The 17,789-nt window shown below is 43.1% G+C and overlaps 1 protein-coding gene across 4 annotated transcripts in view; it reads left to right on the plus strand.

Moving 5' to 3' along the window:
- Positions 1 to 17,789, plus strand: part of LOC139239574 (talin-1) — a 313,415-nt gene that overhangs the window by 273,566 nt on the left and 22,060 nt on the right. For all 4 annotated transcript variants that reach the window (XM_070868357.1, XM_070868376.1, XM_070868368.1 and 1 more), the window contains 8 exons: positions 2,830 to 2,976; positions 4,325 to 4,491; positions 6,997 to 7,180; positions 8,252 to 8,377; positions 10,529 to 10,645; positions 11,383 to 11,568; positions 13,249 to 13,356; positions 17,099 to 17,204. In XM_070868357.1, coding sequence (XP_070724458.1) covers positions 2,830 to 2,976; positions 4,325 to 4,491; positions 6,997 to 7,180; positions 8,252 to 8,377; positions 10,529 to 10,645; positions 11,383 to 11,568; positions 13,249 to 13,356; positions 17,099 to 17,204 — 1,141 coding nt within the window. The remainder of the gene's footprint in view (positions 1 to 2,829; positions 2,977 to 4,324; positions 4,492 to 6,996; positions 7,181 to 8,251; positions 8,378 to 10,528; positions 10,646 to 11,382; positions 11,569 to 13,248; positions 13,357 to 17,098; positions 17,205 to 17,789) is intronic.

Below are 17,789 nucleotides of genomic sequence, written 5' to 3' on the forward strand. Positions count from 1 at the left end.
ACCACAGCACACATGACCATTCTGGAAACCCTGGCTGGTGTGTATTGAAGGGCGCCTCCAGGTCTGTCCAGGCATCTGAAGCGTATCTTCTACATGCCAATGGCTTGCTCAATTACGCATCTGGTTTTCATATGCCTTTTGTTGTATTGCTCCTCGGTCTCATTGGTTAGGTTCCTCATGGATGTCATCAGCCACGATTTAATTAGGTATCCCTTTTTTTCCAAGCAGCCAGCTGGTATGTTTGCATCGAGGTTCGAAGAGATCAGGGAGGGTGGACTGCCGCAGGATGAGAGCATCTTGACAGCTGCCTGGGAATCGTGCACACCTGCATAAAGATCTTGTTGTGGAAGCTCTTGAGGTTGATGAATACTCCTGGGTGATCTGGAGTGCCTTAATTGCCACATGCCGATTGTCGATGACCCTCTGCGCCTGTGGGAAGCCAGCTAGAGCGCCCGCTCAATGACTGGCATCATCGGTGGCAAAGTTGATATAATTGGCAAGCAAGCATCAGTCACCTGTCTTGTGCATTTTTAGGGCGCCAACTGCAAGATTTTGGATATGTCTGTGGCAGGGCCCTGGAAGGAACCAGAAGCAAAATGTTGAGGATGTGGTGACTTGGACAGCCACTGGTAAAGCCTGGCCGCCAGGTCCACTTGGCAGCATGTCTTGTTCCAACAAGCTGCAAAGGTCTGCCACCACCTGATGCGAGACCCTGGCGTTTTGACATGTTGAAGCTTATCCTCTGCCTGTACACCCTGTGATATGGGTGTGGCCTCCTGCGAACTGCACCTTTCTGCTCATCCCCTCTCACTTGTGGAGTAGCAGATCTGTGAGGAACAGGTCCCTGCTGCTGCTGCTGGTGGAGGTCCCTGCTGCTGGTGGTGGAGGAGGTCCCTGCTGCTGCTGCTGAAGGTGGTGGTGGAGGAGGAGGTCCGTGCAGCTGCTGCTGGAGGAGAAGGTCCCTGATGCTGGTGGTGGAGAAGGAGGTCCCTGCTGCTGATGGTGGTGGTGGAGGAGGTCCCTGCTGCTGCTGATGGTGGTGGTGGAGGAGGAGGTCCCTGCTGCTGCTGCTGCTGGTGGTGGTGGAGGAGGAGGTCCCTGCTGCTGCTGCTGCTGGTGGTGGTGGAGGAGGTCGTCCCTGCTGCTGCTGCTGCTGCTGGTGGTGGTGGAGGAGGAGGTCCCTGCTGCTGCTGCTGCTGGTGGTGGTGGAGGAGGAGGTCCCTGCTGCTGCTGCTGCTGCTGGTGGAGGAGGTCCCTGCTGCTGATGGTGGTGGTGGAGGAGGAGGTCCGTGCAGCTGCTGCTGATGGTGGTGGTGGAGGAGGAGGTCCGTGCAGCTGCTGCTGGAGGAGAAGGTCCCTGATGCTGCTGCTGGTGGTGGAGAAGGAGGTCCCTGCTGCTGCTGGTGGTGGAGAAGGAGGTCCCTGCTGCTGCTGCTGCTGCTGGTGGTGGAGAAGGAGGTCCCTGCTGCTGATGGTGGTGGTGGAGGAGGTCCCTGCTGCTGCTGCTGCTGCTGGTGGTGGAGAAGGAGGTCCCTGCTGCTGGTGGTGGTGGTGGAGGAGGTCCCTGCTGCTGCTGCTGCTGCTGCTGGTGGTGGAGAAGGAGGTCCCTGCTGCTGGTGATGGTGGTGGAGGAGGTCCCTGCTGCTGCTGCTGCTGATGGTGGAGGAGGTCCCTGCTGCTGGTGGTGGTGGAGGAGGAGGTCCCTGCTGCTGCTGGTGGTGGAGAAGGAGGTCCCTGCTGCTGCTGGTGGTGGAGAAGGAGGTCCCTGCTGCTGATGGTGGTGGTGGAGGAGGTCCCTGCTGCTGCTGCTGCTGGTGGTGGAGAAGGAGGTCCCTGCTGCTGATGGTGGTGGTGGAGGAGGTCCCTGCTGCTGCTGCTGCTGGTGGTGGAGAAGGAGGTCCCTGCTGCTGCTGGTGGTGGAGAAGGAGGTCCCTGCTGCTGATGGTGGTGGTGGAGGAGGTCCCTGCTGCTGCTGCTGATGGTGGTGGTGGAGGAGGAGGTCCGTGCAGCTGCTGGTGGTGGAGAAGGAGGTCCCTGCTGCTGGTGGTGGTGGTGGAGGAGGAGGAGGTCCCTGCTGGGGTGGAGGTCCAAGCTGTTGCTGCTGGTGGTGGAGGTCCCTGCTGCTGCTGGTGGTGACCTTGGTCCTCAACTGAGGTACAAAGTAAAACAGCACAAGCGGCACCTAAGCTGATCTCTGGGATCACAGCTCCAAAGTGGAGATAAGACGTACAAACCTCAATTTGTGAAAGTAATCTCTCAGCGTAAGTACTGTGAACTAAACTTCTCTCTCAAACGGGCAAGAAAGCAGCTGTGAGGTTTCAGTACATATTGGCATATTTCCCTGCAATGTCTTCAGCCCCCTCAATTGCCGGGAATCCTGTGCACCCAGCATTCAAAAAGCCATGTTAATATCGCTGTAAAAGCAATTAACATATTGAAATTTACAACTCGCCTCTCCAGAGGGGACTGCTCGCGCACAATCTAATTCGCACGCAGCTAAATGTGCAAGTCAGCAGGTTAGCACCAGCTTCCTGACTTGCTGTCAATTTCCTCACCTTTTTTGATCCCCACATGCTCCTGCAAGTTAAATACACCCCAATGCTGCTAGGATTCTGGCTGGACAACCAAAATATTTTGATATTTGGTAAAGTCTCAACATAGAGCACTAACGTGGTCTGATTTATATTGTTTGTAAATTTATTTTAGCAAGTTTTGTGGACATTAGAGTTACTGTATTGTGATTAACAACAAAAACAATCTTTGCCGATCTGATTGTGCGGCACCCTCTTACAATCTTTTCCAAGAATCTCTTTTTAAATCCCTTTCTAGATTGGCAACCATATCAAGAATCGTGTGCAGGAACTGGGTCACAATTGTGCCTCATTGGTTCTCAAAGCTGGTTCTCTTCAGTGCAGTCCCAGCGATGCCTTTACCAAGAAAGAACTCATTGAATGTGCTCGCAAAGTCTCTGAGAAGGTAATGAACTATCAAAAAGAACATTTTAGAAATAGAACATTTTATGCATTCAGGTACTGTAAATTAATATTTTTGACATACAATTGTTGAATGCTTTCTGACTAATCCATATAGTCCAGTTAAAGATGCTTCTGCTAGCATCTGGGTGGCTTAGTGTTCAGAGCTCCTTAACATTTGCTTAGTTCTAAACCAGACTCCAATATCTCGCATCATTTGTCTTCATTATGTTAGTCGACTACATCGGTTCTTGGCCAGCCATGTCGTTAGAGGATCACTATTGAAGTGACAATGTTTCTGTTTCAGACATGAGAGTAGCAAGAACTGACCTAGATTAGTCTGTCACACGTGTACTGCGAATTCTGGTTTGCTGCAGTTATCTACTCTGGTGCAGTGGAGTCAGTCACTCCTTTAAGTAGTCTGGTCATCTACTTTTTATAGGAGTCCCATTTCTCTATATCTACCAGCATTGAAGCAGGACCTGTCAGTGCAAGAATGAAACTCCTTGTGTTCTGGTCTGGGTCTCGTGTCTTACACACTCTTTAATATCTTCGAAGATGCACCGAGTTAGTATTAGGCAAGGTGACATTCAGTTTGGTTTGATTTGTAGGCTGCTTTATTATGCAGTAGACAAAGCATGCAGAATATGGCGTATGATGGGCGTTTAGTAGAATCAGAATAACTTCTGTTGGGGTACTTTTACAATACATAAATAACGTGCATATGCCAGCCCACTTGATTAGCCCTTTACTTACCATAAATAAATGATCTCTCCTTGACCAGGACAGAGGTTGTCATTGTACTTTTGATGTCCTGATTTTTTTTTAAATACATATATTTTTTCAAAGACCATTTAGAAATCAAGAGTTGATCAACAGCAAGTTGCGAGATGTCTTCCTGAATGGCTGTACATTGCTAATGAAATGGCCATTGTTTGGGATCTCTGCTGAACAACTATCCATCAGACATTTTAAATATCTCATGTCTTCATATGTGTCCGCCAACTAGCATGGGGCTGTCCTTTAAAGGTTAACATCTTTTAGCCAAGAGCAACTCTAGCTCCGAATAAGTATTTTTTTTTAAATGCTTATAATCCAAGTCTTTTCTGAGGAAAAATGACCAAAGAATCACAAACTGTGACACTGATCAGTAAGTAGAATTGATGTGAGCAGTGGGTAAACCCACAGCCATTGTTATCTGAGCAGTAAAAGACTGTTGGAAAAAGCCACAATCAAAAAGAAAATCCAATGGAGGAGGTAAGAAAGTAATGCTATTGCAACCAAGTTGCAAGTGAGTCCATTTCATATACATTAGATTATGACCCAGAAATTGTGTAACTTATTCTTTCCAGATTTCCCATGTGTTGGCAGCCTTGCAGGCAGGAAACCGTGGAACCCAGGCTTGCATTACTGCTGCCAGTACTGTGTCTGGTATCATTGCTGATTTGGACACAACCATCATGTTCGCTACAGCAGGTACACTAAACCGAGAAAACGAAGAGACCTTTGCTGACCACAGGTAAACTCACGGATGATAGTTTTAATACCTTGTATCTAACAGCGCCACTAATGTGTCTTTAGTCAGTGCTCTGTACTTACAGGTTGACTCATGGATGATAGTTTTAGTATCTTGCATCTAATGGCTTTATTCAGTGCTCTGTATTCTACAGGTTAGAACACGCTACTAGTAGTAATTTGGTGAATTACAATTTCTGGTTATTTTTTTCTTCTTGCCTATTAGGCACCATTTACTCACTAAAAAGCACCAACATGGCTCAGGGGACTCTGCCAGTTCAAGCTGATCAGTGCCCAGCTTGAAGGATTCATCCATTTGATTTTAATTTCCTCTATCTTCCCAACCCACCCCTCAACAACAATGATAGAGATTGCATTTTCACTTGAAGTGAAACATAAAGCCATGGTGTATAGGTCCAGTAATCATAAAGTTGAAACTATCTCGTGTCCTCTGAATCACAGCAAAATGACAGACCTACCCAAGAAGTGGTGTTGGTTTTTCCATTAGTTTTATGATGTCACTTATGAACTAGCCTGTATGTTTTGTTAAATTACTGTACAAGCTCCATTTCACCAGCCCCTGGGTAGATTCCAGGATGCTGGAGAGTCATCATCATCATAGGCAGTCCCTCAAATCGAGGATGACTTGCTTCCACATCAAAAAGTTCGCAGATGTTTCAATGAAGGACCTAATGTTCCAGGTCCCGAACTACATGTTGAAAGGAAGATGCCCGTGCGTGGATTTTTTTAACGTTTGGTGACCGTTGCACATCAGCTACCGCAAGGGTTTGACTAAGCTAGGTCTTGGTCCAGTGGCAAGGATTACCCAAGACGACTGGAGATCTGCTCTGCTGCATGGACTTAGTGCCCACACATATTGCAGTGTGGGCTGGCCCGTGCTGCCCCTGGGTGCTCACCTCTCCTGGACCCCCATCACATCCCTCCACAGTCTCTTGACGCTCCTTCGCCCTGACATCACTGCTCCTCCTGCCCACACTCCAATCACCGACATGGACCTTGGTGACGTCCCTCTTCACTGCCGTTGCTCTCTTGCTCCACCACGTGCTGCTCCCTGGAGTGGTATGCCGCCACACTGCTCCTTCCGCTCCCCGGCCTGCTCCAATGCTGCTCGCAGGCCAGGAGCCGCTCAGCCTGCTGGGCCAGGCCACCATTAATTACACTGTCAGCTTGTATACACAGCTATAAAAAAAAGTTGAGTGAAAAATGTTCCCAGTATAGTCTGATAGTCCACTGAAAAATGCTGCAGCATAATCTGCACATACCCATGGTCAAATGTAATTCTGCTCATTTATAAACCCTCAATATTACAGAAAACAAAATCTCAAGTTGCGGCAGACTCAGTGCAGAATAGCAATGTCCGAGTGAATATTCACAAAGGTCCATATGTATTTATTACAGGATCTGATCAAACATTTCAGCCACCCGTCTGATCAGTTTCTGCTGTTCGCCCAGTGACAGATCACCGGAACTTTTGGTCGCTGTCCTTGTCCGTCTCTTTGTCTTGTCTGTTTTTGTTTGAAGAGTACAGTCAAACAAAGATCCTATTGTAGTTCTGTGTTGTTCCATAATGATTGTGAGATGTTTTATGTAACTATGGATGGATCTAGGGAATTCTGGACTCACTGGATTGGCTATTCTTGACATATTAGCTCGCTCACCATGATTGGAAAATCACACTCAATATTATAACAATAATCCTCATATTGGGCATAAGCTGTTACATGCTCTCTTCTAAAAGTTCTCTCTTTTTTTAATTAATGTCGGTGTCACCTTAGAGGTAGCACTCGTTCCCTTGAGACAGAAGGTTGTGAGTTCAAGACCCAGCACAAGATTTGAGGACATAATCTAAACTGGCACTTCAGTGTGGTACTGAAAAGAATGTAGGAGGTGCTATTTTTTGGATGAGGCACTAATTTGAGGCCGTTGGGTGGATATACAAGATGCAATGGCACTGTTTGGAAAAAGATCAGGGGAGTTCTCCTGGTGTCCTGGCCAGCAATTTAACCTTCAGTCAACAGCACGCAAAAAAAATGAACTGATCATTCATATCATTGCTGTTTGTGGGACCTCACCGTGTGCGTATTGGCTGCCATGTCTGACTACAAAACAAATGACTACACCTCAAAAGTAATTAATTGGCTATAAAATGCTTTGGGGCATCCTGAGGACATAAAAGGTACTAAATAAATGCAGGCTTGTCCTCCTTTCTTACTGTAACATTCATTAAAATTGGTTTCTTAATGATCAAAAGTAACACCTCAAACTTTGGTCTTCAGCTAATTGATGCTTGTGAAATCGAATGTTGGCCTGGTCCTCACACCTGCACTCACTCATCAGGCTAGTCTTTTCATGTGTTTTGGACAATGTCCATGTTTATGAATTGTATCTCAAAGAACCAAAAAACCCTGCACATTCGCAAACATGTTGCTAAATACTTGAGACTTAAACTGTTCTAGTCTTTGTCTTTAATCTTTTGTAATCATTTTAGGGAGAACATTCTGAAAACCGCTAAAGCTCTGGTGGAAGACACAAAGCTGCTTGTATCTGGAGCTGCTGCAAGTCAGGAGAAGTTAGCACATGCGGCACAGTCCTCAGTTGTCACTATTACGCGACTGGCTGACGTTGTGAAATTAGGAGCTGCAAGCTTGGGCTCAGATGATCCTGAAACACAGGTTAAAAGCTTTGAATCTATTTTATCCTTTTCATAACTTTATCTGTTAAACTTGGGCTCCAGTGGGCAACTTAGAATTTTCCCTAACTTTTTCCAAGATTGAAGAAGTACAGCTGGAGGCAAAATCACACTTTTATTAATTCATGGGATGTGAGCATCACTGGCAAGGCCAGCATTTATTGTCCATCCCCAATCACCCTCGAGAAGGTGGTGGTGAGCCGTCACCTTGAATCACTGCAGTCCATAAGGTGAAGGTTCTCCCACAGTGTTGTTAGGTCAGAAGATCCAGGATTTTGACTTCTTAGTGGCATATCCAGTAACCTAGCTGATATAGCCAAACTAATTATTAATCAATGTAATAATTTAAACACACACCTGTTCCTATCCCCTTTTTGTGGCAGAGCCCACTAATACAGGCTGTTTAAAAATGGACACTGTCTCTATTATGACTGTGTTATACCAGCATTGTTAAATTCTAGTCTACTGTTTTTCCCTATAATTTTACAGGCTTTCTATTGCATAAGCTCCAGAATGATTGTACTTGCAACTTGTCGACAAATTTTTCAGAAATGCTAATTGTGTGGCTTTAATCTGCTAACTTGACTAGTTTAACACAAACTGTTACAAAGGCCACATGTTTTCTGCTTTCCATATTTAAAAAAGTGTGCATCGAGTGTTCTGCCAACACTTTCACAAATTAAGGATAAATTAAGTCAATCCACACTACAGTATTTTTAAATGAATACCACCATATCCTGTAGGATTTTCATATGCTATAATCCAGTTTTATGATGCCTTGCAATGAATCTCGTGTCAATTCACTTTTACAAGAACAGTGCTACTGGAGCAGTAGTATTTTAGCATCATGGTAATGCAACTAGCAGTAAGGCTGGATTTTTAATTCGGCTCCATTTGAAATTGGAATGGCTGTAAGTTCATGCTTTTGTTCCTATTGGATGGAGTCCTTTTTTGAAGAAGTCGTCGTCAAAAAAAAAATACTTGTTTTGTCATCTGCTGTGTCGAAAAGTTAATTTTATTTGTAATCAGCCTGTCGTCATATTGTTTTATTCAGGTTGTACTGATCAATGCAGTGAAAGATGTAGCAAAGGCCTTGGGAGACCTTATTAGTGCCACAAAAGGAGCATCAGGAAAAGCTCCAGATGATCCATCCATGTATAATCTCAAGAACGCTGCCAAGGTAGTTATAGAATAAATATCAATGTTCAGTGTGATTCAAAATAACGGGCAACTGTTCTTCTTCCCATCCCCACCCTAAATATTTCTCCTGAATACAGCTCAATGATCATTTGTAGCCATTTGGTATTTTGCTTGTGTGGCCTTTCTACATGTGTGAGCCTAGACGGTGACCGCAGACAGTTTGACAATGCGGGGGGCCAATCCTTGTCCCTCACCTGGTTACTATACAGACTGAGTGTTGACCAATAATCTTCCTCCTTAGCCAACAACCAATAAGACCAGTTACAGTTCCCCATTGGCTGACCCAGTGAGCAGGGGTCGGTCAACATTTAACATTGAACAATATCCATGTGAGAAGAGTGAAAATAGATACTGAGCATAAGTGGTGGAGTTATGAGAGGTGACCAAAGGCATTGTTAAATAGTTAAGTTTTGAGAACACATTTAAAGGCAAGGAGAGAGGAAGCAAGGTGGAGGAGTTTAGGAAAGGAGTAACAGGGCAGAGAAAGCTGCAAATTCCACCACCAATGTCAGTTTCGAGGGCGGGGGCAATGGACAAGAGGCAGTTTTGAAGAAATGGAGGGCTCAGAATAGGTCATAAGGATGGAGAAGGTCAGAGTTTGGAGCAATGCTGTGGGAGTTTTGTAGACTATGTTGAGGCTTTCAAAATCTATGCATGTGGTGATGGGACAGTGTGAGTTGGTGAGCATTGGCGTGATAGAGCTAGTGTGGAACAAAATGAGGACAGGGGAATTTTGGAGTTTATGAAAGAGTTATGGGAGATCAGCAAGGAAGGGTGTAAAGAGAAATCAAGTTGGCGAGTAGATTTGGATTTCAGCTGTTATAATTAAGTTGGGGCAGGGACAGATAATTTTGAGGAGTTAAGTGATTGTAATAGCCAGGATATGGGGTTTGAAACTCATTGGGTGAGGAGGACACTGATGTTACAGACCATCTGTGTCCCGAGTGAACAGCCAGGAAGGGTGATAGTCAGTGGCAAGGATACCAATTCTTTTTTTTCAGGGGCTGAATTAGATGGCTTTGATCATCTGAAATTCAATGACGATGTTGGACAGGCAGTCTGACTGTGCAGAGATAATCGTAGAGTCAAGGGACAGGAATATGCCTTTGGATAAAGTCATCAAGTGACACTATGCCATTGAGGAAAAAAGTGACCAAGGTTGGAACCTTGGGATATACTGGAGGTGACCATGTTTGGTGCATGAGGAGAAGCCATCAAGAAGCAGACCCGATTGAGCCATTGGTAGAGACTGTCACCCATTAATGAAACTGCTCATCATTCAGAATATGTTATGACCCTTTGAACTATTCTGCCCAACCTCTCACTAGCCAACCTGATCCTAAGTAAAATGTTAAAAGGAAATGGTTAGAGTTTTATTATAGTATGAAACGAGTTGCATGTTTCATGAAAAATGTGGATTTTGCTTAATTTTGGAAGAAAAAACATTGAATATTCGTCCGCTATGTGCTAAAATTAAGCCTGCGCCTCTATTCATGTTCCATGAGCAGATGACTAAATAACCCCAAAACTTGGTATCTCAAGGCCAAATGACTATTAAACTGCATAAAACCTTAATCTCTGCTCATTGAAATTTACTTGTGAAGCCTTCTCCACAATGAAAACTTGTAAATCCAGAAGAGTCACATACTAATCTTCAAAAACCATTATCTGTTATAGTGACTGTTGTTTATGGCTTGCTCTATACCTGAAAAACAATGTGAACCTCTTGCTTATAACTTGTTTTATGTATGGCTGACAGGCCACATGTAAAAACATTGGGAGAATGATACCATTTTTATGTTGTGAGCAAGCTTCAAAACAATGTGCAATAGTAAATAAATATTAATTGTTGCATGTGAGGTGATCTTTATGGTGTTGATGCTCCTTTGCTGACTTTTGACTATTTAAAAAAAAATATTGTCTACCAGCTACCGACTGTACAGATATTTACCTCCAAACCAAAACTTTAGCAGAAATCTTTCCATGGCTACTAACTTAATATAATTTAATTCTAAAATCTTAAGAGTAGCCTTTACTTGAAGATGCCATTTTTATTGATAGTTATTCAATAAAAATACTAAACTTGACCATTTAGTTCTTAGACTAATATCCAGTGCTTGCATCCTGTTAGGTTATGGTGACCAATGTGACCTCACTGCTGAAGACTGTAAAGGCTGTGGAAGATGAAGCCACCAGAGGCACGCGAGCTCTAGAAGCCACTATTGAGCACATCCGTCAAGAACTTGCAGTATGTATTTCACATTCATTCACTTTTTATAATGGCAAGCACAGTTCATCATTGAAACAATTCACGATTCCAGTGCCAAATGAAGACATCAGGGTGGAAATTCGATCCCGGGCGGAGCAGTAAATTTTGTGCCGGCAAATGGTTTGCGTCTGCTGCACAAAATGTATCAGCTAGGCCCGGAGTTTGGAGCGTGGCACTTGGCTGGCTGAGCAAGGGAAAAATCCCGAGCTAATGAGCCGACCTCGGCGCGCCATAACAGGCCTGGAGGGGGGGACGGGTGGGAGAACGGGGGGGAAAAAAACACCAAAAACATTCCCAATACATAACTCACGCCACCACAACATAAATTGCAAAAATAAAAATGTTTTAAACAATCACATTTACCTGAGGGCGGCATTAATGTCCTCACTGTGGCCGCTACAGCTTGGAACACCTGCGTTCACAGGCGTTCCCACCAGGACACGCTACGGAGTGCTTAAGGGTTGGGCAGCAAACAAAAATCTGGTTGTTGCCTCTTTATCAGCTGAGACTGCTTTGCGGGGAGGAGAATCTTTCATGTTTTCAGGGGAGTACCTTAAAAGTTGTGAAAAGGTCTGACTTTGTATTCTGATGTACAATCAATAAAAATTGGTGTAAAGTTCTTTCAGGTGTGTCAAGGGACATGGGGTTCAATTAACGCATTGCAAAAATTAAAAAATCTCTTCGTCTTCATTAAACTCCTGTTTTATTCCTTTTAGGTATTTTCCTCGGCAGATCCACCACCTAAAACTTCTTCACCAGAAGAATTTATCCGCATGACTAAAGGCATTACTATTGCCACAGCTAAAGCTGTGGCAGCAGGAAACTCCTGTCGCCAAGAGGATGTAATTGCCACTGCCAACCTTAGTCGCAAAGCTATCGCAGAGATGCTTCATTCTTGTAAGGTATCTAATAACTAAAGTATAAGTTACAATGTATTTGTTCAGCGTACACAGAAAAGAGCCGACCAAAGGAGATGGCTGTACATTTCGACTTTAAAGAGAAGGAGCGTCCAGGAGACTGCTTTTTATTCCAAGTATTCCAACATAGCACCTTTAACATAGTGAAAAGTCCCAAGATGCTTTACAGGAGCGTTATAAAACAAAATTTGACACTGAGCCATGTAAGGAGAAATTAGGGCAGATGACCAAAAGCTTGTTCAGAGGTAGGTTTTAAGGAGCACCTTAAAGGAGGAAAGAGAGGCGGAGAGGTTTATGGAGGGAATTCCAGAACTTAGGGCCTTGGCAGCTGAAGGCGGGTCACCAATGGTTGAACAATTATAATCAGGAATGCTCAAGAGGCCAGAATTAGAGGAGTACAGATATAGAAGATTGGTCCTAGAAATTACAGACTCTTCGCAAACAGTGAGCGAGGGTATCAGATCAAACTGACCCAAGAGCCACTTGGGAGCTGTCTAATATCCAAGAAACTATTTTGTAGAATTAGAATGCAGATCTCCTAGCCTTTACCATGGTTTCCTGGGATTGGTTAGCTCTCAATCTGAAATGAAGCTGTTTGCGATGTCACTGGAGCAGCATAGGAGAGTGGGATCCTACTCCAGGATTTCCAGGTCATCGTCACAATTTATTTTTGTAAGGCCATTATTAAGGAAATAAGTTTCTTGCGTGCCAATCAGATCAGGTATTCTTTATATTTTGTAGTTAAACAGACAAACTAGCCATCTCAACAAACTAAATTAGAGAGTGAAGAAGAGATTAATAACTGAATTGTTAGTGACTCCACAGCAATAGCTGAAACTGGTAGAATAGATAGATGGTCATGTTCCAGGGGCACAGTGGCAGTGTGCTGTTTGGATAATGACCTTGTTGGAATCCTACTGTTGACTTCAAGACTTAACTACTGTTGAGAGTGAATTCATGCGCCTCCAGGCTCTGAATTGGATACAGTTGGTATAGTGGACAAGTGGCTACTGTCACCTTGCTTGGCTTTCCCTAATGCACTTGTGTTTTGTGTTAAAGCTACATTGAAAGTGGTAATGAGAAGGTCTGCACTCTCTTACTGTACCAGTTGGAGGAGGGAGGGAGCTGATGAGATTCCCAACTCTTATCTAGATTTAAGTGGCCAAAGATATTTAGATAGAAGTAATGGTAGTTCTTTGGTAAATGTATAATATTTCTTTTCAAAACTCACTCATTTCTCCCGAGTTTAAAAATTTATCCCTAAGCAGCTTTTTACTGATTTTCACCCAACTTGACAACCAGCACGATTTCATGAAATCATCTATTTTATAGTCTTGTGACATTTCGTCCTATTCTCGCCTTTTAGCTGGAATTATCTAGTGTACCTGGTAGTGTTTCTTATCTCCTGCACAACCATTATCTGGTGTACTCTAGTATTTTCTTCCCTATCCTCGACAATAATGGGAAACAGATTTAAAACTGTCCAACCATTAAAACAGAATAAATGCAAAGGTTTCTATTCATAATACTGATCTTTCACGCCAGAAATGAAGAAAAGCAAAATTGTGGTAGGTGGTGCTTGAAAAACTGAATGAAGGGTCCATGGAAAGTTCCTGTGAGAGTAAAGCCAGATAATTAACAATTAATCACTTCATGTTCTTGTAGCAAGCAGCCTATCACCCAGAAGTGTCCAACGATGTTCGTACCCGGGCCCTTCGTTTTGGCAAAGAATGTTCTGAGGGATACCTGGTTCTACTGGAACATGTACTTGTAGTAAGTAATCATGATCTGAATGCTTAAATAACTATCAAATAAGTGAAGAAATGTGTTTTTTTTTCTCCTCTAATTGCTTATGATGTACAAAAAGTACCTCTTCAAATTTTAAATGAATTTTAGTAAGGAGGCCATACGGTCCATTGTGTCTTCATTGAAAAAGCTATCCAATTAGTTCCACTCTCCTTTCCCCATAGCTCTGCAATTATTTCTGTTTCAAGTATTTGTCCAATTCTCTTTTGAAAATTACTATTGAATCTGCTCTCATCATCCTTTCAAGCAGTGCATTCCAGAGCTTCATAACTCACTGCGTAACTGCGTAAAAATAATTCTCCTCCTCTACCTTCTGGTTCTTTTGCCAATTACCTTAAATCTGTGTCCTCTGGTTACTGACACTCCTGTTAGTTGAAACAGTTTCTCCCTATGTCAAAACCCTTCATAATTTTCAATACCTCCTATCTCCCCTTAACCTTCTCTGCTCTAAGGAGAACTACCCCAACTTCCCCACATAACTGAAGTCCCTCATCCGTGGTATAATTTGAGAAAATCTACTCTACACCTTCTCTAAGGCCTTGACATTAATTCAGCAAGAAAACATTATGATGTATTTGATTACATTTTCTTCACCCTTCCTCATTTTGTCAATTGTCTCCCTCCCCCCACCACCAATGCATTGATAATTTGGGTCTGTTGGTGTTGGTCACTCTCCTGGGCTGAGGTGGCCATTTCTTCATTTGTAAGCCTAGACAAAGAGTGCTGACAGGCTATTTGACTACAGTGGGCACCACAGCTGAGCTCAAATCTGGTCGTCAGCTGACATCCACACAGACTTACTACTTTCAGGGTTTGCTGGACCATGATCAGGAGCAGGACCCTCTGTTGGTTGTGAATTTTTAACTAATACAACCTGAAATCTGATTTTGCCTGATCAGAGGAAGAGCTTGAGCATCTGTTTAATTATTTGAGCAACTTTTGTTTATTACGAAAAAGTAAAAATCAGGCATGTGTGCGTATGGTGGTATTCGACATTTCGGAACTAAACTACAGATCTTTTTTAATTGTCCCGAATATCTTTTCCATTTCTTGTATATTTTGTTGCTTTGTCATGTTGTTTTTGTTGAATCACTTGCGTTCTTTTTTCCTCCCACATTTCACACTTATTCCTTCACTTTATTTCAAAGCCGGTGAGTAGCCCGAGTCACAGCAGCACTGGTGCCTTGGCTGTGCTCAAATGTTATGCATGGGTTTGTCCAAATATAGAGAATTTGAATTTGAGAAGTGGTGTGGAATTAATCCTTCCTACGGGCAGTGCTGCAGCTGCTGTGATGTACTACAGAGCAACTGACTTCTAGTGCTGCCAAATATGTGCAAATTCATAGCTCATGTACTACCCTATACTGGTCCTGTGCAAGTGCTAATCTGAACTCAATTTACCGCAGTGAGAACTAATGACTGCTTACCCCTCACCTAGCATAATGTCTTGGGATGCTTAACTGGCCATTGAATGATGGTGGACCTGGTATGATCTGCACCAGAGGACAATGAATTAAAAGAAAAAGTAACTGAATAGAAAAGAACAAATCATTTAGTGCTAATTAATTACATAAGAATTAGGAACAGGAGTAGGCCATCTAGCCCCTCGAGCCTGCTCTGCCATTCAACAAGATCATGGTTGATCTGGCCGTGGACTCAACTGCACTTACCCACCCGCTCCCCATAACACTTAATTCCCTTATTGGTTAAAAATCTATCTATCTATCTGTGATTTGAATACATTCAATGAGCTAGCCTCAACTGCTTCCTTGGGCAGAGAATTCCACAGATTCACAACCCTCGGAGAAGAAATTCCTTCTCAACTCGGTTTTAAATTGGCTCCCCTGTATTTTGAGGCTGTGCCCCCTAGTTCTAGTCTCCACGACCAGTGGAAACAACCTCTCTGCCTCTATCTTGTCTATCCCTTTCATTATTTTAAATGTTTCTATAAGATCACCCCTCATCCTTCTGAACTCCAACGTGTAAAGACCCAGTCTACTCAATCTATCATTCAATTACAATAAAAATTTAAGTCTGGTTTTTGCTCTATGCAGTATATTATTTTGTCTCATCTTCCTACAAAAACTTGTTTTGATTGGAAGCATTTCCTAGAATCTAAGTGGATAGTTCCAAATTAGGTTAAAAAGATAACCATATCATGAAGTAAGTCTGTGCCTTAAACTGTTCATTCAGCATGTCTAAAACGGATTATAAAGTATCACTGATAATCTCGGGCCTCAGTTATCAATGATGCCCCTTTCAAACATTGGTGTATGTAAATTCAACTGATAAGTATTGTATCTGGATGTCCTTTGAGAAGTGTGACAGACCCATAAGTTACATGCTCTAGTCATGCCGGAGTTATGTAGAAAGAATGCTGTAGTTAGCCATTTTGGGGGTTTGATTCTGTTCTTTGAGCTTGCTTTGAAGAAGTCAAGAGCTCCTTATGTTACCAGCAAGTTGCATCTTCACAGCTTAAAAATTATTTCACGTGAGAAAATGATATAATAATTTAACTCCTGTGAAGTAGTGCTTCATTTCAGTGGTGAAATGATCGCTCTCCTTTCTCCTCACGTATAATGTGATGTGATGTATTTGTAAGCTCATCTGCGTGCTATTTTGTTCAGCATTAGACTGACCTGAACCTGTGATCTTTTACAGCATGTTTTGTGTTCTGGTCTCTAGCCAATTGCATGTGCTGTATTTCTAATATATTGAAATTTCAACCATGTGTGCATTTGAGAGATTTATTCTCATGTTCTAACATCATCATCTGTTTAGCAAAGGAAATAATTAGGAAATAGATACTAATGTATGAAATTGTAAAACCGTTATATGTGTGGGACTTTTGGATGAGTGTTCTTCCACCACCAGGTGAGTTCTTGATTTCAGCGAGGCCACCTAGCCAAAGAACTTCACTGTAGGAAGGATAATTTGTCCTAGCGCCTTGTGCCAGTTGTTTGCCCTCCAGATCTGGGATTATTGGTAAAGGCCACCTCTTGTTTTGCCTTGCCCAATAAGGTGGGGTCATGCATTAACGGCCAGAAGTGTGCGTGCTTATTGTGCTCCATTTTGCGGCCTTGGATGTCCGAGCAGCCCTTGAGCGACTGGTGCCGCACAATGCAATTTCGTGGCTAATGTGTTGCCATTGTGATCCCGCCTCAAGTTTGTGTCGTACTAGAGGCTTCAAGTGCACTTGAAAGTACAGGTACAATGTCTGAAATCCGGAATCCTCGACCGAATCCCTGCTGGATTTTGGGTTTTGTCGGAATTCGGACCTCGCCGATCCTCCGCTCACCGATTCCCATGGTCCCCCGGTGCTGCATTTTTTACCTGTTTCCTTGTCCCTCACTGTCCGATGTCGCCATCTTGGCCGCCTCAAAATTTCCGGTTTTCGGAGAATGATTCTGGACAACTCCATCCACGATTCGGCACGTTGTACCCGTACTAGAAATTAGCACTGTCGGCCTCTCAAACATTTGAAGGGGAAAGGAGCTGTGTGATGCTGTGGTTGACAACATATCAGAAGAAATTAGAAAGTATTCCTGGTCACTACTGCAATTATATGGTCTATAATAAACTTGTGTAAGTGAATGTGGATATATAGAATAAATATATTTTAATTTGTGGAGTGCCATAAAGGTGCCCAGCTATTATTTTTGAATGTTTTTTCTTCCTGTTATTCAGTATTTCTTGATCCCCTCTCCAGATTCTTCAGAAGCCATCAACGGAACTCAAACAACAACTGGCAGCATATTCAAAACGTGTGGCTGGTTCTGTGACTGAACTTATCCAGGCTGCAGAGGCCATGAAAGGTAAGAAAACCTTTTGCATTTTAATGAAATTCTTGAAGCTACAGGCAACATTGTTGACATGTGTTAAGAAAAAGAGCCTTTTAAAACATTTTTTTAAATAAATAGCTTTGACTGGAGCGCATGGCAAGGATCAAGTCTAATATTGAGTTTTGGACTCTAATGCACTGGTAATCAGACCTGGCTATTTAACAGTAGCTTTTTAACCCACTGTTTAAAATGCAGTATAAAAGAAAATCTTCTTGGACAACTGCACAATGTTATAGCTGAATTGATTCATATTAATCATTTTATTGTGAAGGATATTTAAAGCTATCCTCGTGACTCGTGGTGCTATATGGTGTAGTGCTACCCAGTGTAGACCAAGAATGTCCCATATTAAAACCCTGTTTCGTGCAGAGTTAAATCAATCTTAACCAGGATGGTGATACCATTGGCCTCGGTCTCTCTGGGCCAGGTAGTGTTTCTGGGGGGGAAGGAAAAGAACATCAGTAATTCTACACAACCTCATTAACTAGTGACCTACTGCTTGTGTCACTGAAAAAGTGACAATAGGATTAGATTCTGCTTTATAGTGAAAAGCAGAGT

Source organism: Pristiophorus japonicus, chromosome 2 (assembly GCF_044704955.1).
Source record: "Pristiophorus japonicus isolate sPriJap1 chromosome 2, sPriJap1.hap1, whole genome shotgun sequence".
Lineage (NCBI taxonomy): Eukaryota > Metazoa > Chordata > Chondrichthyes > Pristiophoridae > Pristiophorus > Pristiophorus japonicus.